Here is a 23,581-nt window from a genome sequence, read left to right as displayed (position 1 = left end):
ACAAAAACAAAATAAAGTTAGCAGAATATATTTATCATCCGTTACAATAGAAGGCGCTGTGGTAATATACGCGCTCAAATCATCTGGTTGGCCGCATCATTTTTTTTTTGTGTGCTGCTGTCTCTTTAACATGAAACTCACGAGGCGTTTGCTCTTTTCATTCCGCGTGTTAACTTTGTGAACTCATGCGCCCGTGCAGAGAATGAAAACTTAAGCCCATGACAGTTAACCTAGATTATAATAACATTATCTAAACATAACACTAAAATAACCTCATATAAATGCTGTTTGATACGAACAGTTTGTAAATACTGGGAAATCGCCACTCATTACTGTTTAGTTGCCTGTCATCTGGTTTGGTCTCGTGGCCGGTGTCGGCTTTTGAGTGAGTTTGAATCGAAACGGATTTAACGATCAAATCATGTCAGAGGAGCTTGAACGCATCTTGTCGCAGCTGACACAACCGGATAACGCTGTTATTCAGCAGGTACATACAATTTTAGTTGATTAATTTCTACAAATCTTTGACATTTTGTGTTTATATTACGTCACCCCATGATATTCACAAATTCATATAATTTATTTCAGGCGACAGCTCAGTTGAAACAAGCATTTAAGGATCCAGCCATCATCCCTGCATTATGTGCAGTTATGACTGGATCACAGGATCCACAGGTGCTGTCAATGTTTTTTTAGTCATTATATCATACAAATTGAAGTTTATGAGTTATGATGAGCTTTATTATATATTCTGTTTTTGATTTTTACATCAGATACGTCAGTCAGCGGCTGTGATGCTGAGGATGAGGGTGAAAAAACACTGGAAGAAGATCAGTCCGGATCACAGAGAGAGGTTTGATGTTTCTTTTTTCAGTCAAGTAAATAAAAAACAATGATTTATCCTTTGTTTCTCATCCTGTTTTACTCTTTCAGTCTAAAGGCAGTGGTGCTGCAAGCTTTTCAACAAGAAACTGAGTGAGTTTGTGCACTTATACTATATTTTAAAACAGTAGTGGTGCAGTAGTGGTGTCAGATGATAATTCCCAGAGGGATGGGACAGGTAACTCCCAAAATCATATCAGTTACAACTCCCTATTGTGTATACAATGAATAATAAAACATGTACCTTTGATTTCTCAACCCCCCTAATGTTTAAAACAAAACTACACTTTTGGTAATGCCCTAAACCAGTGGTCTCCAACATGGTGCCAAGTACATTCTATTAATATCCTTAATTTTAATTTTTATTTATTACATTTTTTTTTATATTCGCTTGGCTTCTTTTATGCATGTTAACATTTTCAACAATGATAAAACACATCAACAAGTAAAATAAAAAACTTTTGAGTAGACACTATCAAAAAAGTAAACCTCCAGATTGAGTTATTCATTGTGGTAGCCCTTACACACACAAGGTTGGAGACCCCTGCCCTAAATCATGGTTCTGAACAGTGTTGGGGGTAACACATTACAGGTAACATGAATTACATAATAATATTACTTTTCTGAAGTAATGAGTAAAGTAACGCATTACTTTTTAAATGCACACATTAATATTTGAGTTACTTTTTAAGTTTAATTAATTCAATAAAAAAAATGTACTGAATTAAACTAAACGTAGTCACATTAGGCACTCTATGCGTACACGCCTGTGTGGAAACAGTTTTAAAGGAACAGTATGTAGGATTGTGGTCAAAACTGGTACTGCAATCACACAACTGGTGGTCAATACACAACATGACAACATAAACATCAGTTGAGGGCTGCAACTCCACTTTTTAAATGACAATATCCTGGCCGGACCACTGTTGTCAGTGATATAAGTATTTGAAATGAAAATGATTTCTTAATGTCTAGTGACATATCAGGGCCATTTTATGATTTATTGATATAAATTTCTTACATACTGTTCCTTTAAGTCAGAAACTGGGATGGCAGGCCAGAGCTCGACATTTTTAAATGTCTAAATGCAGGACTTTTCAGTCATAAAAAACCTTTGCAAGGCCTGAAAGAGATCAAGCCTTGGCTAAGAAAAAGTAATGCAAAAGTAACTATAAAGTAACGTAAGCATTACTTTCCATGAAAAGTAACTAAGTAACGCAATTAGTCACTTTTTTGGGAGTAACTTAATATCGTAATGCATTACTTTTAAAAGTAACTTTCTCCAAAACTGGTTCTGAATAATGACCATATTCATAGTAACATGATACCTTGGCCTATTTCAAAGAAATAATACCATGTGTCATGTTTAATAATTAAAGTATCACGAGATCATGTTTAGTTTATATAGTCAATGATATTTCTTTTGTATAAAAAACAAGCCAAAGACTTAACAGCAACTAGTAAACAATTTTGGTTTTATGCAGGTTGTTAACTTTTATTTTTGCATTTTCTATGTTTCTCAGGCATACAGTTCGTCATTCACTTTCTCAGCTGAGCGCAGTGCTAGTAAAACATGAGACCCCTGACCGCTGGCCTGCTCTCCTCACCCTATTGAACCAGTCCACCAAAAGCAACAACCCAAAAGACAGACAGGTTACAAGACAACAATGTTTAAACCTAATATTTCGTATATAGAAACATGTAATGGTGTTAGAGTAAAGGTTCACACAGAAATGTAAATTAGCCCATGATTTACTCAGGCCTTTCTTTATTTGGCCAAACACAGTCCGAGTTATATTAAATAATATCCTGGCTCTTTTCAGCTTGATAATGGCATTGGATAGTGCCCCATTATTAAAACTTCAAAAAGCATATTTATCCATGAAAAACTAAACCATATGTTTATTAAATGCCCTCCTGAGGAGAAAAGAGAAAACATATTTTAAACTTTATAATTTCCACTTGTACGCATGTTCACAATACAGTTAAAGGGACACTCCACTTTTTTTTAAAAAAAAGGCAAATTTTCTAGCTCGTTTGATTTGTACTGTTTTGGAATCCATTCAGCTGATCTCCGGGTCTGGCGGTACCACTTTTAGCATAGCTTAGCATAATCCATTGAATCTGATTAGATCATTAGCATCACGCTAAAAAATATCCAAAGAGTTTCAATATTTTTCTTATTTAAAACTTGACTCTTCTGTAGTTACGTCGTGCATCACAGAAAACAGAAATGGACAGATTTTTTTGCGAATTTCTACGCCAATATGATTAGGAACTATACTCTTATTCCGGCATAATAATCAAGGAATTTGCTGTCGTACCATGGCTGCAGCAGGCTCAGTGATATTACACAGTGCCCGAAAATAGTCCCCAGCTATTGAAAGTTACCAAGGGGACTATTTTCGGGCCCTGCGTAATATCATTGCGCCTGCTGCAGCCATGATACGGCATCAAATTCTTAATTTGACCTTGGTCTTAGTAAACAATGTAACAAAAAAAAAAGAAACTCTTTGGTCATTTTTGAGCGTGATGCTAATGGTCTAACAAGATTCAATGAATTATGCTAAGCTATGCTAAAAGTGGTACCCCCAGACACGAAGATCGGCTGAATGGATTCCAAAATGGTAAAAATCAAATATTTAACATTAGTGGAGCTGGAAAATGAGCCTTATTTTTTTTTAAAAAGTGGAGTGTCCCTTTAAGGCCAGGTGGAAGGCTGACATCTAACCCAATGTTACGAATACCTATCCCTTCACTTTTTAAGACTTTTACTTCAAAAATGGGGCAATATCCAATGCTAAAAGTACCAGTGTATTATTTAGTATAACTCTTGACTGTTTGGCTGAAATAAGAACGTCCCATAAACCCTTAGGATGCCTTGAGGGTAAGCAAAATATAGGATATTTTTATTTTGGGGGTGAACTATTTCTTTAACACATACCATGGCATTGACCAAACTTTTAACTGTAGTATTGAGTGTACATGTTACTCCAAAGTTATTTAAGTAATGCATTACAACTACCCTAGCCTCACAGTAGCATCATGTTATTTGTTTATCATTTTGTTTAAGTATTTATTGTGACTGCTAAAATAATGCACATGGTGGAAATTAAATGCAGTCTGTTCCCACAAATCTTTGTTCCTCTAGGTTGGTTTGTTACTGCTGAGCAAGGTAGTAGGATCGAACCCAGAGCCCTTTAAGCCCCACTACAAACAGCTTCTTCAGTTATTCGGCACTGTTCTTCAAGATTTGAGCAACCCCACGGCTCTCTACTACTGCATTCTCACGCTCACATCCATCACGGCCTACACCGGCACAGAGGAGATGGTCAGTTTTGCTGCCTTTGTTTGCTGTATAGTTTGTGATATATTTAGTATTACCTCCACAACAAACAAGAATGTTGTTTTCTGTCTTGCAGAACTTAATGCGATCTCTGATCCCCAAACTGATCGTTGCTCTTAAGCACCTCATTCAGGCAGACCAGGTAAGAGCGCTTTGATCCGCTCTGGTTGTGTTCATGTGGTAATGGTCCAATCAGTACTCGCTTTATGTTCCTAAATTAGGTGCTAAAGACTTGCATACCTGCATACCACTTGCTAAACACTTGCATAACTACATACCTGATTGATCTGCATGCATGCACAATGGCCATTAAGGCTCAATGGCTTAGATAATCTTTCAGTCTTTATCTCATAAGTTGTGTTTTGGTTTTGATCTGTTAAGGATCAGGCCAGCGAAGCCATGGAGGTTTTTGATGAGCTGATGGAAAGCGAGGTGTCAATTGTTGTCCCACACATCGCAGAGATTGTGCGGTTTTGCCTGGAGGTTAGAGGTCTTCAGATCATGCATGTTTTATATTATCAGCCAATAAAACATTTAACCATAATAAGTTAAAGTTTATATGTGTAATGTTTATTATAGATCAGTGCAGATGTTTCTCTCAGTGATTCTTTGCGTGTTAAAGCTCTGTCCTGTATCGCATTTCTCATCAGACTTAAAAACAAGGTAACTCACACTTTTCTTACATATTTTTTATTATTTTTTAAAAATTATAAAGAAGTCACTATTATAAAGTTTTGGAACAGTGATTGTTAATAATTAAAAATATAAATTAAACTCTATATTTCAGGCTGTATTGAAGCACAAGCTTTTACAGCCTATCCTGCAAGTAGTTTTTCCCATACTAAGTGCAGCGCCCCCTCCTGGAGAGGAGGACCCGGAGGATGATGAGAGCGACACTGAGGACAACAGTGAGAATCCTAAACACTTTGCTGTTCAGGTTGGTCTCTTCAACAGCTTTATCTCTCTTACTCATGTAAATGTCACAGTCATAACGCTGGAATTGCTCATATTTTTTTCCCCTGCAGGTGATTGACACCATGGCTCTTCATATGCCCCCCGAAAAACTCTTTAACCAGCTGGTTAGTAAGGAAGCCAATATACTTTTTCTAATCATTAGCTATAATGCACACATCACATTAAATGTTCAGTGAGTTTAATTAAACCCGTCTTATTGCAGATGCCTCTTACTCAGGCCTGTCTGGCCAGTGAGAACCCATATGAGCGCAAGGGAGGTCTCATGTGTTTGGCTGTGTTAGCCGAGGGCTGTGCAGATCACATCCGCACCAAGTAGGCATTGAACTACAACCATACTTTTTATATATCTCAATACATAAGTGATGCAGTTTGTTAAATTCCCTCTTTTGGGTGTGACCTATGTGTTTTAGGTTGTTGTCATCGATGCTTCAAACGGTGTGTCGCAGTTTATCTGACAGTAACCAGGTGGTACGAAGCGCAGCACTCTTTGCCCTTGGACAGTTTTCAGAACACCTACAGGTCAGACTGAATTTTTGTATTTTAACACTTTCCCCGGCAGCGTTTTTTTTAAAGTTGCCAGTCAGCATTTTTTATGATTTTGAGAAGTTTAATGCCTTCCAGAAAATGTTATTCTTTAAATTTATAAACATACAATAAATCAAATTAAAGAACAGACCCTTTGCTTTTTAACAAAAAGTTAAAATTTTACCTCTCAAATATGGGTAGGTTTCTTTAAAAAAGGCTGAGATAATTAAATTTTTTGTAAAGGACTTTTGTTAGAGATCAGATTCAGAGCGATGATCAAAACATACAGAGTTTTTACTGTGTTTGGATCAATGTATGCTTCAGTGTTTTATAAGTTGGTTAAAGGAATAGTCTACCCATTTTCAATATTAAAATATGTTATTACCTTAACTAAGAACTGTTGAATCATCCCTCTATCATTTGTGTGTGTGCACGTAAGCGCTGGAGCGCGCTGCGACGCTACGATAGCATTTAGCTTAGCCCCATTCATTCAATGGTACCATTTAGAGATAAAGTTAGAAGTGACCAAACACATCAACGTTTTTCCTATTTAAGACGAGTAGTTATACGAGCAAGTTTGGTGGTACAAAATAAAACATAGCGCTTTTCTAAGCTGATTTAAAAGAGTAACTATATTTTATGGCGTAATAGCACTTTTGGGAGTACTTCGACTCTGCGCAGTAACACCCTCCCTCTCCCATTATGAGAGTGAGAAGGGGAGCGGACTTTTCAGGCAAGTCGAAGTACTCACAAAAGTGCTATTACGCCATAAAATATAGTTCCTCTTTTAAATCCGCTTAGAAAAGCGCTATGTTTTATTTTGTACCACCAAACTTGCTCGTATAACTACTCGTCTTAAATAGAAAAAACGTTGATGTGTTTGGTCACTTCTAACTTTATCTCTAAATGGTACCATTGAATGAATGGGGCTAAGCTAAATGCTATCGTAGCGTCGCAGCGCGCTCCAGCGCTTACGTGCACACACACAGATGATAGAGGGATGATTCAACAGTTCTTAGTTAAGGTAATAACATATTTTAATATTGAAAATGAGTAGACTATTCCTTTAAGTTTGCCACGTAGTAGACAAAAGCTGATATATGGATTGCAATAAAACCTTGTCATTGGCAGGGAAGCGTTTTCTCTTAATTGATGAGATAACTTGTCAATGGTGGGGGAAAGAGTTAAAGGAAAACATAGCTGTTTTTCAATATTTAACTGTGTTCTTACCTCAACTTAGATGAATTAATACATACTATCTTTATTCAATGCGTGCACTTAATCTTTGTACAGCGCGTCGTGAATGTGTTAGCATTTAGCCTAGCCCCATTCATTCCTTAGGATCCAAACAGGGATGAATTTAGAAGCCACCAAACACTTCAATGTTTTCCCTATTTAAAGACTGTTACATGAGTAGTTACACGAGTAAGTATGGTTGCACAAAACAAAATGTGGTGGTTTTTAATCAGATAAAAATGAGAACTATATTGTATGGCGGAAGAGCACTTAGTTTGCAGCGCTTCGACACGGGCGCAGTAATATTGAGGGAAGTTTGAGCGAGAGGGGGAGTAGTCAGGTGTTATGATCGAAGTGCTGCAAACTAAGTGCTCTTCCACCATTCAATATAGTTCTCATTTTTTATCTGCCACATTTTATTTTTTGCCACCATACTTACTCGTGTAACTACTCATGTAACAGTCTTCAGAAAGGGAAAACATGGAAGTGTTTGGTGGCTTCTAAATTCATCCCTGTTTGGATCCTAAGGAATGAATGGGGCTAGGCTAAATGCTAACACATTCATGACATGCTGTAAAAAGATTAAGTGCATGCATTGAAAAATATAGGTATGTATTATTAATAATTAATGTTGAGTTAAGAACATAGTAAAATATTGAAATACTGTGATGTTTTCCTTTAAGTATGATCGACTCTCGTATAAATGACTAAATGTATTTTTTATGCTTTGTATAATTATGTATGTCAGTAAATGGATGAATACATTTTTTTTCGTAGCCGGACGTGAGTAAATTTCATGCTGAGCTGATGCCATTGTTGCTCGGATACTTGTCTGCAGTAAACCAGTCCACGATCGGACACATGACCAAAGCCTTCTATGCCTTGGAGAACTTTCTAGAGAACTTAGGTTAGAATGTGGACATTTATGTCTCTATCTTTAAATGATTATGTATATTAGACAATGATAAACCTTAAGCTTTATTAAAATATTGTTAACTGAATTTTTCTCCACTCATTTTTTTCTCATTTTGTTGTTCACCTATTTGCATCAGGTCAAGATATCGAGCCCTATCTGCCCACTTTAATGGAAACTATGTTGTCTGGACTTAACAATGCCGAAAACTTTAAACTCAAAGAGCTGACTGTCAGCGCTATTGGAGCAATAGGTAACTCTCTGAATCCATTAAAGAGCCAATATTATGCCCATTATTACAAGGTGTGCCTAGAATGTGTCTGCGTAGTTTCAGCTCAAAATACGTCACAGATCATTTTTTATAGCATATATATAAAATATATATAAAATGCCCCTATTTGGGCGGGAGTGAAAAAATGTGCTTTTATGGTTTTTTTATGTGTGTACCTTTAAATGCACATGAGCTACTGCTTTTGGTTAAACATAGATCTGATTCCTGTAAATAAATACAGTCTGGGACAATAGTATCTTTAGGCGCATTTATTCTACAATGTGCGGGTGGGGATTTGTCAGTGTGACATCACATTAACAATAGAATCAAAACAGCATGTTTAATGAGACTGCTCTGGCTTTTAAAGGGTTGCTCTCAATTTTATAAATGAGGAGTGAATGGATTTTTTCATTGTAGGGTGGTTGTATTCACACACTGCCGACACACATTTATGTCCAAACACCTTGTCAAAGTGGATTTTACATAATATGGGCCCTTTAAAACAACATATATGATGATATATTTCTGCTCATCCTCATCCTTTCAGCAAATGCAGCCAAAGAGATGTTAGTGCCTTACTTCCCTCCAGTGATTGACAGTTTGAAGGGCTTCCTGATAGACACACGAGAAGAGATGAGGGCCTTGCAGACACAGGCTCTGGGTAAAAACAATAAACCAAAATGAATCAGTTTAATGTTATATATATAAACAATGAATTTAAATGCGTGTGTTAATGATGTACTGTGATTTCACTTATCTGTCTCTTTCTTTACAGACACCCTCTCTGTGTTGGCCCGCACTGTCGGTCAGGAAGTCTTCAGTCCATTGGCGGCTGAATGTGTACAGTTAGGTTTAAACCTCACTGATGCAGTGGATGATCCAGACCTGCGGCGCTGCACGTATGACATTTGCAATCTGATCTTAAAACTGTAGCCTGTAGATTTACACAAAAACACACAGCCTGGGATTGCCACTGGAGGCTTGCTCGAGATGTCACCTCCTCTCTCTCTCTCTCTCTCTCTCTCTCTCTCTCTCGCTCTCTCTCCAGGTATAGCTTATTCTCATCTGTATCTGCAGTGAGTCCTGATTGTTTAATTCCTCACCTGACGTCCATCACCACTGTGATGCAGCTGTCACTCAGATCTACAGAGGGTGTGACGGTAAATCCAGTAATGTTCTTTCGTGTTTTTATTATCCTATATTTTATTCCTGACAGATGGTTCACCAGTGACCCAATGAACTGTGAAATTAACATTAATCGTGACAAACAATACATCATTAGAAACTCAGACGTTATTTTATTTTTTAGGCTTGTATAAAATTAAAACATGGATTTCTTTCTCATTCGGAAGTTATCAGAAGTAGTTCAGTAAAGGTTTTCTGTCTCGTCTACCACACAGGCTCATTTAGAGGAAGAAAAACAGTTCGTGCTCCTGGATGATGATGATGCTGATGATGAGGAGGAGGGCGATGCTGTTTTAGAAGAAGATGGAGACAATGAGGTCGATGACAGAGATGTTGCAGGGTACGTCTGTCCCCGGCTCTTTTTATCAGTCTTTGTGTTGAGTTTTCTTTTATTTAAGAGTGCTTATCAAAAGTGTCATCTTTCAGGTTCAGCGTGGAAAATTCTTACATTGATGAGAAGGAGGATGCCTGTGATGCTTTGGGTGAAATCGCTTTCAACACTGGGTATTGAGTCATGTTTTGCATTTTACACACACACACTCGCACATTGCATTTACAAACTAAAGGCTTACATCATATTACATTTTACCTAGAGCTGCTTTGACTGCAATAAAAGCAGTTTGAAATGGTTAATAAGATCTTCTAAATAAAACAACAGAGTACGGTAAAAAAAAAAAACAGTACGGTAGGGAGGGGTGAAATAGCAGAAGTCATTTGAGTCCACAAAGTATTGGACAATTGTCAAATTAGACAGTGATTTTGTTTGTCTTTATATAGGTTACATGACACAATATAAAATACACTCACCTAAAGGATTATTAGGAACACCTGTTCAATTTCAATTTCATTAATGCAATGGTGTGGGGGATGTTTTCTTGGGACACTTTAGGCCCCTTAGTGCCAATTGGGCATCGTTTAAATGCCACGGCCTACCTGAGCATTGTTTCTGACCATGTCCATCCCTTTATGACCACCATGTACCATCCTCTGATGGCTACTTCTAGCAGGATAATACACCATGTCACAAAGCTCAAATCATTTCAAATTGGTTTCTTGAACATGACAATGAGTTCACTTTACTAAAATGGCCCCCACAGTCACCAGATCTCAACCCAATAGAGCATCTTTGGGATGTGGTGGAACGGGAGCTTCTTGCCCTGGATGTGCATCCCACAAATCTCCATTAACTGCAAGATGCTATCCTATCAATATGGGCCATCATTTTTAAAGAATGCTTTCAGCACCTTGTTGAATCAATGCCACGTAGAATTAAGGCAGTTCTGAAGGCGAAACAGGGTCAAACACAATATTAGTATGGTGTTCCTAATAATCCTTTTGGTGAGTGTATATTCATGAGGTGTTTATATCTTTAACACACATTCTTACACACACACACACACACACGCACCCTAAAAATCCAACTGATGCAATCTGTCTCTGTTTTCCAGAGTGGCGTTCCAGCCCTTCCTGGAGTCCAGCTTCCAGCAGGTGTATGAGCTCCGTGATGTAAGCCGTTACTGCATTGTTTCACTGGGTGTTTTATTGAGTTTAAACCTTTTGTTGGTGACATTTGTGGTCTTTTGTGTTTGTGCATCCATCAGTTCCCCCACGAGGATGTGAGGAGGGCCGCCTTTAGTGCGATGGGCCAGTTCTGCCGTGCTCAGCACAAAGTATGGCAGGAAATCCCAACTGAGGCCAACCACCAGGGTACACCCGCACCCACAGTACACACGCCTCGACTCTTTTAGTTATTATTCACATCACTCTCTCTGTTTCTTTTCATCTGCGCTGTGTCTTTGACTCATTATTGATGCCTCCAGAAAGTAATTAGGAGGAACTTCACTTGGCAGGACAGGATTCACTTTTAACTGACTTGATTGATGTTGAGTGCTTCACAACCCTTTTCAATGATCACTTTGTTACATAAGCTCCAGTCAGTGTGAAAAGATCTTACAGTCTTTTATAGTTACCCAGAAGTCTTTTATTAACGGGATGTCTCTTTCTCTCTGCAGCTCTGCATAAGTTGTTGGAGGTAGTTTTGCCCTGTTTTTTGGAGGCAATAAGACAGGAGAGGGAGAGGCAGGTGGTGATGGCTGTTCTGGAGACTATGAATGCATTGATTAAATCCTGCCAGGGGGAGGCGCTGCAGGCTCCAGGGAGACTGGCTGAGATCAGTAATGCCATCAGAGATGTACTGAAGAAAAAGGTCAGACTTACTCAATTTCATACCAGAACCTCATGGCAAAGTTTTCGCACCGAGCCCAGAAACGTTGACTGAATTGAATATTATGCAAGACAGAAACACATTAAAGAATTAGTCAATTTTCTTAAAAAAATCCAAATAATTTGCTCACCACCATGTCATCCAGGGTGTGATGTCTTTCTTTGTAAAGTCGAGAGGAGATTATGTTTTGAGGAAAACATTTAGGGTTTTTTCTCATTTTAGTGGACCCCAGCACGTAACAGTTTTGATGCAGTTTCAACAGAGTTTCAAGGGACTCTGAATGATCTCAAACGAGGCGTGATGGTTTTGTCTAGCGAGGCGATTGTCAACTTTGGCAAGAAAAATATAAAATATGCACTTTTAAATGACAACTACTCGTCTTCCTCCGTTCGTGTGACGCGGCAGCGCAACCTCACATAATACGTCATCATGTCAAGAGGTCACGGATGCGAAACTACGCCTTAGTCTTTACAAGTATGGAGAAAGAGGACCTTTCCGGCGTTGTTGTATGTTGAATGATACTAATTGATGTCTGTCAGTTTATTGTTTAAAATGGTCCACAAATGTGCGTTTCATATATGTAACACATGACCTTTTCACAGCATTACGCAATTACGTGAGGTCACGCTGGCAAGTTGTTGTGGTTTAAAATTAAAAAAAAATTTCTTGTCAGGAATGACGGTCGTTTCGCTGGATAAGACCCTTGTGCCTCTTTGAGATTGTTTGGAGTCCTTTGAAGCTGCAATTTTAAACTGCATCAAAACTGTTACGTGTTGGGTTCCATTGAAGTCCATTAATATTAGAAAAATCCTGGAATGTTTTCCTCAAAAAACATTCTTTGTTCATTCGAGAGGAAATTAAGACATCAACATTTTGGATGACATGGTGGTGAGTAAATATTTGGATTTTTTTTTAGAAAATGGACTAATCTTTTAAAGTAAAATTTCATCCAAACTTTCGCATCATAAAAATTGTTGTTTTCCATCAAAGAAAGAAAATCAAAAAGTATCAATGACAGAATTGTCTTTTTTGGGTGAACAATCCCTTTAACTCATTCCACGCCAGCCTTTTTTTTTTTTAATTTGCCCGCCAGCAATTTTTTTGTTTTTAACAAAAGTCTGTGAAAAAATGCCTTCCAGGAAAATTTTCTTCTTAACATATATAAACATACAAATATATTAAATGAAAGATCAGACCCTCTGCTTTCAAACAAACAAAAACAAACAAGAATAACGGGGTTTCATCCTATCTATATTTTTTCTCTGCTTATTATAAACTCTTAAAAATGGGTATTTTTCTTAAAAAAAAAAAGTTTTTAGCAAAAAGCTGAAATAATTGCATTTTTGTGAAGGAATTTTGTTAGAGATCAGATTCAAAACGATTATCAAAACATTTAAGAGTTAAATAGTAAATAATGTTTTGGCTTCAGTTTTTGCAGATTAACATAAAAATCCTTCAGAAACACATTTTTTATGTCAATGTTTTTCTTAATTAAAGAGATAACTCGTCAATGGCGGGGAAAGAGTTAAAGAAGCCAGTAAGATGCAAATTTTAAGCATCCTATCATTGTTAGTAATTCCTGGACAGATTTAAAACACTGTAATTTTCTCAACATTTTAAATTACCCCATTTCTCAGAGATACCCAAACGATTCGTGTGAAGCCGTTCAACGACTCAGTCTGCCTAAACCCCACCTTTCAGTAGCCTACTCTGCTCTGATTGGTCAACTGACACAGTCTCCGCACACAGTCCAACAATAGTACAACATGTATTGACCTAGTGCTAACATGATTTACTGAGAGACATTATCGAAGTCATCATTCATCATTAATCCAAGCAATAAAAACAACGACAGACATTAACGTTTTTACACTCATTTAAACATTTATGTAAGCTAACCGGGTCATAGGAAAACCGTAAGTGCAGCATGAGTAAGCCGCTTGCTAACGTGACTCTCTGACAGTATATTAAGAGTTTAAACAACAACATCAATACACATCATTCATCATTAGTCCAAGCAATAAAAATTATGACAGACATTAACATTTTTACACTCATTTAAAGGCGGAGTCCATGATGTTTGAAAGCCAATGTTGATATTTGAAATCACCTAAACAAACACGCCCCTACCCCAATAGAATCTGGACCTTCTGTTGATAGACCCGCCCCACACATACTCAACCCGGCATTTGATTTGATTTTATTGGCTATAAGTGTGTTTTGGTAGTCGGCCCGTCTCCTTTTCCAAAACGTTTTTCAAACATCGTGGACTCCGCCTTTAAGCTATAATCATACTAACAGGTTGTGGTTAGGAGATGCATGTTTTTCCAAATAAAGTGGGTACTGAACCATCTTTCATTGCCAAATGTCTAGTAAATCCCTCCGTGAAAAAGTAATTTTAACCACAGATTCTTCATATATCTTCATCCTTTGATATGAAAACAACACAAACTGAAAACACAGCGTGATATGATGTTTACACACTAACTAGCTGAAGTCTCTTTGGCCAGGTCATAGTTTTCGTTTCTCCCGGGCAAGGCTGTAAGCAGAGATTATTATGCAAAGTGTTGGTATTACCTGGATAAAGACAGGCAGGAGATTCAAACCATATGACGACTCGCTTCAGCGATTCAGAGTCGACTCCCTACTTTAGAAGCCAATAACTTTATTAATCGTGCAATTTTTGGTTCAACTACTTTGCACATTGTTTACATTGATGGACAGCTACATGACACACTGCAATACAAGTCAGTTTCGATTTTGAATCTGTGTTGCTCTTTAAAGTCTTTAAAGATGAACACCCATCACAGACAAATCTGTGTCAGGTGAATGAAGCAATCGAATGAACTGACACAGACTGCATTCATACGGCAGCTTGTTCTTATTTTTCAAATGCGTTACATAAATCTGCAGTCACATGTGGGTGGGTGTTTATTTTCTTACACTTGTAATCCTCTTTTGCTCTCTGTTTGGCGCAGACTGTGTGTCAGGATGCGGGTGAAGATGAAGCAGACGATGACGACCAGCAGGTGTTTAAAATTATTTAACAGCTTTTAAGATTTAGTCATGGTTTGATGTCAGTAATGACACAATTCACTTAAAAGACTGTGACAAATGTGTTAAAGTGCATGTATTTGTGTGTGTGTCAGGCAGAGTTTGATGCCATGCTTCAGGAGTTTGCAGGCGAAGGGATTCCTGTTTTAGCATCAGCTGTTCCCGCAGAGACGTTTTACCCTCACCTCAATGACCTGCTGCCTCTCATCATGAGCAAAGCCGTAAGTCTCGTCTTGTTTTAGCCGTGCCCTTCTTGTTTTATAGGTAGTCGCAGTCATCTTGCCTACCGCATGCAATATAATATAGACTGCATACAGTAACAGCACACTTCTCTTTATTGGTCACGTTTAATTTCAGAAATCCTCATGCACTGAAGCAGACCGCTCATTTTCTATCGGCACAATTGGCGAGACCCTGCACGCACTTGTGGACGTGGCTGGAGGAAGGGCGGTTGCCGGGCGGCTGTCTAATCGGCTGCTGCCGGTGCTCGTGGCAGGAGTGAGGGACAGTGACTCGGAAGTGCGCAATAACAGCGTGTTTGCACTGGGATCTCTCGCACAGGCCGCCGGACCCATCGTTGCCAAGTATCCTTTAAAACGTTGTGTGTATGTGTGTGTCTGCTCTCTGACTTCTCTGTCTGAACCTTGACCCCGTTCTTCAGTGACTATCCCATGATGCTGTCCCTATTCTCTAATCTGCTCTCTAAAGAGTCCGACCTGAGAGTGATTGACAACCTGTGTGCTGCCCTCTGCAGGATGATCCTGAGCCATGTGGAGGGGGTCCCACTCGAACAGGTAGATCATTAGTTATTTACTAGTCTATATTAGCATGCTATGTGTAATGCTTAGACTTTATGTTGGCATACTAACCGTTTACACTTCCTTCCTTCCCAGGTATTTCCTGCACTTGTGGCTTGTCTCCCTCTGAAGGAGGATATGGAGGAGAACAAGACCATCTATAAATGTCTTGCGTTTCTTTATTCACACAACCCTTCACTGGTAAAAGAGCCTCCTTTCTATCTCAGCTTCCTATAGAACGTCTCGTGAAGAGTGAAGTGACTTGCTATTTTTTCTTCCAGGTTGTTAGTCAGCTCAAGCCAATAATATCTGCCGCCAGTCAACTATTGGGCACAAAGAACATTGATAACGGTGAGGATGCATATTTATGTGTTACATATTCTGGGTGATGTGTTTATAACATCACTGTTTACTAACATCACATTTATTCATTTTAGAAACTCAAAATGCTATGCTGATGGTGCTCAGAGGTCTGGCACAGCAACACTCGCAGGAATTTCAGAATGCTGTGATGTCACTTCCGGATGAAAAGAGAAACGTGATGACCATGGCTGTCAGTCAATCATAGCACCGTATCCCAGAGGTCTTCCACTTTTGTGAAAGCTAGCCAAATAGATAATAGGATTTTTTATTATATTAGTAATTGGCAGAATCCATTAGCTGAGCATAAACTCAGTGGAGCACTTGGCTATAATACAGCAGTAAAGGCGTTGAGACGATTATCTCTTAAATTATTGCCTTGTTCACGTTTTGTCCGTTTTATTTTCTTTTACTAATCTGTGTCAAGGTATATGTTGTTTTTTTCCATTATTGTTTACTTTGTCAGCTATGTGCATGTCTCTGCTTTGCCACCTATTGTTCATATTCCATGAAATTACGGCTTAATATTCGAGTGTGAAGCCTTGAATTGCTTTTGTGGTGGAAAAAATATATTTCTATGAACTGTTCATTATTGTTCTGTCTTTTCTGGAATATGAACCAGGAAATCTCCAACGTTTTCACTGTTAAATTTTACAGAAATATATTTCACAGAAATTCGGCTATATGTTGACCTTGGTTTCCAAAATGAATCCGTCTTTCTAAAAAGGCACATTTGTTATGGGAAATGTATAAGGTGGTTATATTACTCGGTGTGTTTATACTCTCTTTCCAGACCAACTCCGTTAAATACTACAGTAATTGCACCATTAGTACTTTTATGCATCAGCAAATGATACCATAAAAATGATTTTAGAGATAATAGTTGCACCACTTTTGTGCACAGACAGCAGGCTGTAAATGACATTTATTGAAAAGAGAGATTTGTGTACACTTCATCTGATCATGGCGGCAGTAATTCATTTAATAATGTAGGAGACCATTAAAATTTGGCATTTGTTCATGATGCATGATAGGAGTGGACATGGTTTATATTTAGTGAATTCCAACCTGTGTTTAGACGAGCTGGCTTTTATTTGTAAAATTACAATTTTAAAATACAAAATTAGGCATACAGTTAAACTCATTTATTATAGAATATTAATTTTCTGAACAAAAACAAAAATTTAGTTAAATTGCAATGTAAAGCAAGAAGTAAAATGTGACCTGGCTGTGAAACCCAGCTTAAAGGATTAGTTCATGTTCTTAAAAAAAAAGAAAATCCAGATAATTTACTCACCACCATGTCATCCAAAATGCCGATGTCCCTCCCCGCTCAGTCGAGAAGAAACCACGTTTCTTGAGGAAAACACTCCAGGATTTTTCTCATTTTAATGGACTTCAATGGACCCCAACACTTAACAGCCCCAATGCAGTTTTAAAAATGGCAGTTTCAAAGGACTCCAAACGATCCCAAAAGAGGCACAAGGGTCCCATCCAGCGAAACGACCGTCAATTTTGGCAAGAAAAATACAAAATATGCACTTTTAAATGACAACTACTCGTCTTCCTCCGTTCGCGTGACGCGGCAGCGCGACCTCACGTAATTTTGTAATGATGTCGAAAGGTCTCGTGTTACATACATGAAACGCACATTTGCGGACCAATATAAACACTAAACTGACACAAAGACATTAATTAGTATCATTCGACATACAACAACGTTGGAACGGTCCTCTTTCTCCACACTTGTAAACACTGGGGCGGAGTTTTGCATACGTCATCCGTGACCTCTTGACGTGATGATGTATTGCGTGAGATCGCGCTGGTGCGTCACAAGACCGGAGGAAGACGAGAAGTTGTGGTTTAAAAGTGCACCTTTTTTTATTGCCAAAAATGACAATCGTTTCCCTAGACAAGACCCCCACGCCCCGCCTGGGATCGTTCAGAGTCCCCCGAAACTGCAATTTTAAACTGCATTCTGTTAAGTGTTGGGGTCCATTAAAGTCCATCAAAATGAGAAAAATCCCTGAATGTTTTCCTCAAAAAACATAACTTCCTGACCGAACAAAGAAAGACATCAACACCCTGGATGACATGGAGGTGAGTAAATTATCTGGATTTTTTAAAAAGAAAATGGACTAATCCTTTAAAGGATTGTCCTTTAGGTTTGTCCTGTGGTGGCTACCGTAGCTTCACTATGCGTTCGAAAAGGAGTTGTGAGTAGTAGATCTCACCTGCTAAATGCGAATAATTATCTACAGACTGGTACTTTTAAGTTCTTTTAAATGATTTACAAGATAAATGAACAATTTGATGTAAAAAAAGTGTGTGAAAATATAACCTTGATATCTTGAATATTGACTGAGTAACGACAAACAACTTTAATGCTCCAAATAGACTTTAGTCTGATTTCACAGACAGGGTCACCATATTAAAAATCTTTCAATTAAAGGAATAGTCTACTCATTTTCAATATTAAAATATGTTATTACCTTAACTAAGAACTGTTGATACATCCCTCTATCATCTGTGTGCTTACAAGTAAGCGCTGGAGCGCGCTGCGACGCTTCGATAGCATTTAGCTTAGCCCCATTCATTCAATGCTACCATTTAGAGATAAAGTTAGAAGTGCCATAAAATATAGTTCCTCTTTTAAATCCCCTTAGAAAAGCGCTATACGTTTTATTTTGTACCGCCAAATTTGCTCGTATAACTACTCGTCTTAAATAGGAAAAACGTTGATGTGTTTGGTCACTTCTAACTTTATCTCTAAATGGTACCATTGAATGAATGGGGCTAAGCTAAATGCTATCGAAGCGTCGCAATGCGCTCCAGCGCTTACGTGCACGCACACAGATGATAGAGGGATGTATCAACAGTTCTTAGTTAAGGTAATAACATATTTTAATATTGAAAATGAGTAGACTATTCCTTTAAGCACATAGAAATTTTGACATTGTTGCTGTCATGCATCGGTTTAAAACATTCATTGATTCATTGCTATAGCCTGGCTGTCAGATATCTCATTCCTCATTTGGCAAGTCCCGTTTCTCTTGTTTTCTGCCATTTGGGCTTTAAGTCCGACATCACGTCCAAAGCCAGAATCATCTCTACTGGCTGGAGTTCATTTACAGCTAAGGGAAAACAAAAGGAACGTTATTCATTATTTGTTTGTATTGTATTTTACCTACATCAGATTTCCTTGAAACTCAAAAGACTGAGAGTTGTAAAGAGAAAGGACATCAAACACTCGACACCCGTCTACAGAAGTGACTGCTGAGCATGCAAATACCAGACATACTTACTCAGCAGCTGTGAATGTTATGTTAGCTCACCTCACTGATTTGCAGATGTCATCTGTTAGCTAACTGTCGGGAATTGAGCATTACGTTACTATGAGTTCGGACACTGTGGCGTAATGGAAACCGACAGTGTGCAAAAACTGCTGATAAAATTATTTTCAGAAGGACTGTAGCAATACAAGTTGTAATTGAGTGTGAAGATTGCGTGTGCAATAAAAAGTCAGCAACAACAATGCTCTAAAATATATTAAAATCTGGTTCTTACAATTCTTTTTTTTTGTATTAATTGTATTAATAGTTTCTACGACTCAAAGTACTTACTTAACAGATGCCACATAGATCAATACTTCATGTATTTTCACATACTTAATACGTTTTTATACAGGTGTTTTTTAGTTATTTTACAAAGATAAACTGTATTTTAAAATAATATTACTGTATAAATACAGAGCAATTTAATAAAATAACTAATAAAAGCCATATATTTACAGGGATTGACCTGAAAAGTAGTTTATCTGTTTTTCTACAGTTTTATAATAATTATTAACAGTAATATTCTGTAATTTAATGAATTAGGACTGTAAAAGATTCTCTGTATTTTTACGGTTTTTGTATGTAATTTTGAAAAACATTTTTTTACCGTAATTTGACGGAATTTCTCTGGCGACTTTGCTGCCAGAGATTTACCGTTTTTTTCAGATTTGTTTTTACAGTGTAGTTAAAAGTCATTGGGAAGGCTATTCCCTAAATAAGCTCCAGCACACACAACACAATCAAATTTTAAAATACTGCGAATGCAATAAACTAAGACATAACTAACATAGAGATTAAATTAAGTCATTGTTAAAATTAAAAACGGTCTGAACGTCAATGGTAAGCATTTGCCAAGTGCAAAGGATTTCAGTCCAACACATTTATGATGTCATCTGGCAATAAATGTAGTTTCATTAAACATGAGACCCTGTCTGTAAATGATTTCAATGTTTAACATGACCTTACTCAGTTATATTATTAAAGATATCAAGGTTATAGTTTCACTAAATGTTCTTAAAATTATTAAGCATGATAATATGTACATACCATTAAATCACAAAAACCGAGTTTTTCAAGGCAGGGTCACAAATATTGAATTTTCTGCATATGATATATATTTTGTTTAGCTCCTTACCTGTGCCTCCACCTGGCTGTGTGTGTCTCCACGGCAGTATGTCCACTCCACTTCTGCTGTACAGGCGATCGGTGTGAGACTCAGTGCTGTAGATGACCTCCTGAGATTGATGCTCTCCAGGGTGCTGAGCTTTAACACGCACCTCCAATATAGTCACCTCCTTCTCCTTCAGCTTTCCAGTTTTCCCCTTTACCCTTGTGCGCTTGTTGTCCACCCACACCACACGCTCCTTCACGGCTGACCTAAGCACAGTAAGATACTAACAGGTCACCAACACCAAGCATGCTATAGACTCTAAAATACTCACAGACTAAATTTAAGAATAAACAGCTGTTATGATATTTAATACAATACAGAATTAGTAAGATTATTTGGCACTCACTATAATAGGTAATGTTTTAATAAAAGACTCACCTAAAATGCATAAACCTAACATTTAAATACTTAACACAGAAAAATGCACATTTACTAATAAATGTGTCAGTTTAAACTTACTCTTCGATGCCCAGGTCAGCAAGCGTGGCGTTCAAGAAAGGAAAAGCTTGTTCGAGGCTCAATACTTCGATGGGCAGTGGCACACACATGGGCACGATCCATTCCATCTCAGCTCGCACCATTTTGTCATTTATGGAGGGGTCCAATTGGTTTTCCTCTGCGTCAGTATTTACCTGTGTCTCCTGGGGCTGAGCCCCTCGCTGGACCTCTGAATCTTTCTTTCAGTTTGACACTGCCGTGTTGACTAAAAATCGTTTTTCACCTTTCCTTTACCTTTGTCTATGATCATTAAGTTGATTCTTTAAAAAAAGGATTTCTGGCTAAAATATGTTTCCTTTTCCAAGTCAGCCGATAGTCTTCAAGCTTAAGGTCACATCTGACTAAATGTAGACAAAAATCTTCTCAGATGGATCTCTCTGTCCACTGTTGGCTTGTGGAGAAAGCAGGCATGGAAGTCTGGGGAGTATTCAGTCATCCAGTGGAGATTTAAATGCTCGCTGCGAATGTGCGTAATGTAGCACTGCCCTGTGAGGTTTATTAGTCTGTCAGGATGACATATTATAGTATGAAGAGTTGTTTATTGTCCTCCCTCATGTGTATTGTGTGTTACTTGTGTTTATTACTACAACTTTTGGTTATAAAATGTTACACAAAAATCACAACATGATCTCACAAATTTCAGTGAAATACGCATTATTTTGCTCACGTTTCCTTGTCAGTTTCACGTATTGGTTACTCAACTGCTTTTTCCATCTTTAAACAATTGTCGCCTCGGTTGGGGTTAGATTTGCTGTTTGGGTTAGGATGTTACTTTAAGTATTGGTTTATAAAAAAAAATTGTATGCTTTTTATGCATTGTCGCCTGATGTTAGGGTTAGAGTTGGGTTTGGGTAAGAAAGTCATTTTATGTAACAGAAAGTTGTTCTAACTCCAAACCGAAGCGACAATTGTAACAAAATAGGGAAAACAGTCGATTAGTGGTTCTCAAACTGGGGTCCGGGACCCCCAGGGGGGCCGCAAGATGGTGCCAGGAGGGCCCCAGTTTTATGACATTTTTATAAAATACATTAATTTATCAAGAATTCTGTGAAATTAAACCTAAAAAAATAAATAAGGCAGCACTACTTTGTATAATTTAATGTTTTGTTTAATTAAAATGTGAAGTTTTAGAACTGTTTTTTGTCATAAATTTTCTTTGGGGGGGGGCGCGAATGAATGCACTGGACACAAAGGGGGCCGCACTCTGAAAAAGTTTGAGAAACACAGGATTATCCAATACGTGAAACTGACACGTAAATAAAAAGCCTGGCATGGGCACGTAAAATGGTGGAAATACAAAACAATGCGTGACTATTTCATGTATTTTGTGACATCAGTTTGAAAAAAAACTAACAACCAACCAATCATCCATCCAACCAACCAGTTAATTCTTCAACTAGCTAACCAACTTACTAGCAGAACAACAAACTAACCAACAATAAGTTAACTAACCAACTAATCACCAACCAATAATTTAATCAACTACTGTACAGTACGTAACTGACGAAACAACTAATCAATTAATTAACTGACCAACAAATAAATTAACTAACCAACCAATAAGTTAACCAACTAGCTAACCAACTAACAAGCATACCAGCAAACCAACCAACAATCAGTTAACTAGCCAACTAACTGACCAACCAAAAAATTAACTGACAACCAATTAAAATTTACCAACTAACCAACAGTCTAACTTGCTAATTAATTCTGTGCGTCGTCTTCAAAAATGTTACTAAAGGGCTCATTCTAGTTTTGCATGGTGTAGCCACGATGCTGTACGCTTTTCGTTTATAATTTTGCATCGCCGCCCAATATGTCAAATTACAAATTTTTCGTTATTTTTTACTAGATGGGAGGGGTTTTAGTGAACCAATCACAGCGCTTGTGGTCTGCATAGAATGGACACATTATTACATTTCTTGTGAGGTGTGCGTCAGGCTAAGCAAAGCCAGTGTAAAATGTACGTGTGACTATAAATTACACTTTACTAGCTGTTTTAATACGGTTTGTTTAGGAAGCTTGCTAGAATGCCATTATACAGTAGTTACACAACAACTGATGCTTTCACCAATTTTATACAGATATATATTGATTAATAGTTATTAATATTGATATTTTATCCAGATTTAACAAGTATATTGACACTTAAATGTACAAATATAAAGTAATTCATATCATACTTCTTTGTTAATCTTGTTGTTGAAAGGTCAAGAGCATGATACTTGTCAGTTTGTTAGCTGCTCAGTTTATTTAATGAAAAACCCACAAAACTTTATTGTCCGCATGCACCATTGTTGGTTTCCTGACAGGTGATTACTTGAACTGAACGATTTACTGTGCGCTTACAGTGAAGTGTCACTTCAGGAAACATGTCAGCCCATAACTCTGCATGTTTATGATCATCTGAGGAACCTTGATGGTCCTCTGCCTTCTCCGTGACCTCTCAACCTCTGTCCTTTCTTTCCACTAACACAAGCTGCTTGACATTCCAGTCTGCTTTGTTCACTCAATGCTGATAGCAAACACTTCCCAAATCTTTGTCTTGTCAGTGTTTTATGCAAATGATTATGTCCGATTGTCATGTCAAATTCCTGATGCCAGTATGCAAGGCGCAACAGGTACTGTAAACATTTCTATCATATTAGGGATTCCCTGGACTATTAGTGCACTAGGCAATGAATAACATCTGAAAACATTTTCTTCACAGACTATCTGAAATTCAAAGTATGTGTGCTATGGGGTGGGATTGTTATTGCTATTGGCTTCGGTTGTTGACTGTTCATAGTTTTGTGGTGACACGCTAACT

General features: G+C 37.8%; 2 protein-coding genes across 2 annotated transcripts; one reads left to right on the top strand and one right to left on the bottom strand.

The window, feature by feature from the left end:
* The first annotated feature begins 118 nt into the window (after nt 1-118).
* ipo4 (importin 4) lies at nt 119-16,355 on the top strand. Its single transcript, XM_055181923.2, has 30 exons — nt 119-487; nt 589-675; nt 774-853; nt 934-975; nt 2,406-2,535; nt 4,034-4,213; nt 4,305-4,370; nt 4,610-4,711; nt 4,808-4,891; nt 5,016-5,165; nt 5,254-5,307; nt 5,406-5,515; nt 5,614-5,722; nt 7,742-7,871; nt 8,017-8,130; nt 8,696-8,809; nt 8,924-9,047; nt 9,197-9,308; nt 9,549-9,673; nt 9,760-9,837; nt 10,782-10,839; nt 10,935-11,040; nt 11,346-11,539; nt 14,536-14,586; nt 14,707-14,832; nt 14,969-15,195; nt 15,273-15,405; nt 15,505-15,609; nt 15,690-15,759; nt 15,846-16,355. The coding sequence occupies exons 1-30, from the start codon at nt 422-424 to the stop codon at nt 15,974-15,976; spliced, it is 3,258 nt and encodes a 1,085-aa protein (XP_055037898.2). The 5' UTR covers nt 119-421; the 3' UTR covers nt 15,977-16,355.
* A 1,966-nt stretch (nt 16,356-18,321) lies between these two features.
* On the bottom strand, nt 18,322-21,343 carry LOC129425905 (uncharacterized). The gene is made up of 3 exons (XM_055181973.2): nt 20,734-21,343; nt 20,239-20,480; nt 18,322-18,902 (listed from the first exon to the last, which is right to left on the bottom strand). Exons 1-3 carry the CDS (start codon nt 20,853-20,855, stop codon nt 18,799-18,801), a joined length of 468 nt encoding a protein of 155 aa, XP_055037948.2. The 5' UTR covers nt 20,856-21,343; the 3' UTR covers nt 18,322-18,798.
* Nucleotides 21,344-23,581: the final 2,238 nt, after the last annotated feature.

The sequence above is a fragment of the Misgurnus anguillicaudatus genome, chromosome 25 (assembly GCF_027580225.2).
Source record: "Misgurnus anguillicaudatus chromosome 25, ASM2758022v2, whole genome shotgun sequence".
Taxonomy (NCBI): domain Eukaryota; kingdom Metazoa; phylum Chordata; class Actinopteri; order Cypriniformes; family Cobitidae; genus Misgurnus; species Misgurnus anguillicaudatus.
This window is presented reverse-complemented; position numbering and strand designations above follow the sequence as displayed.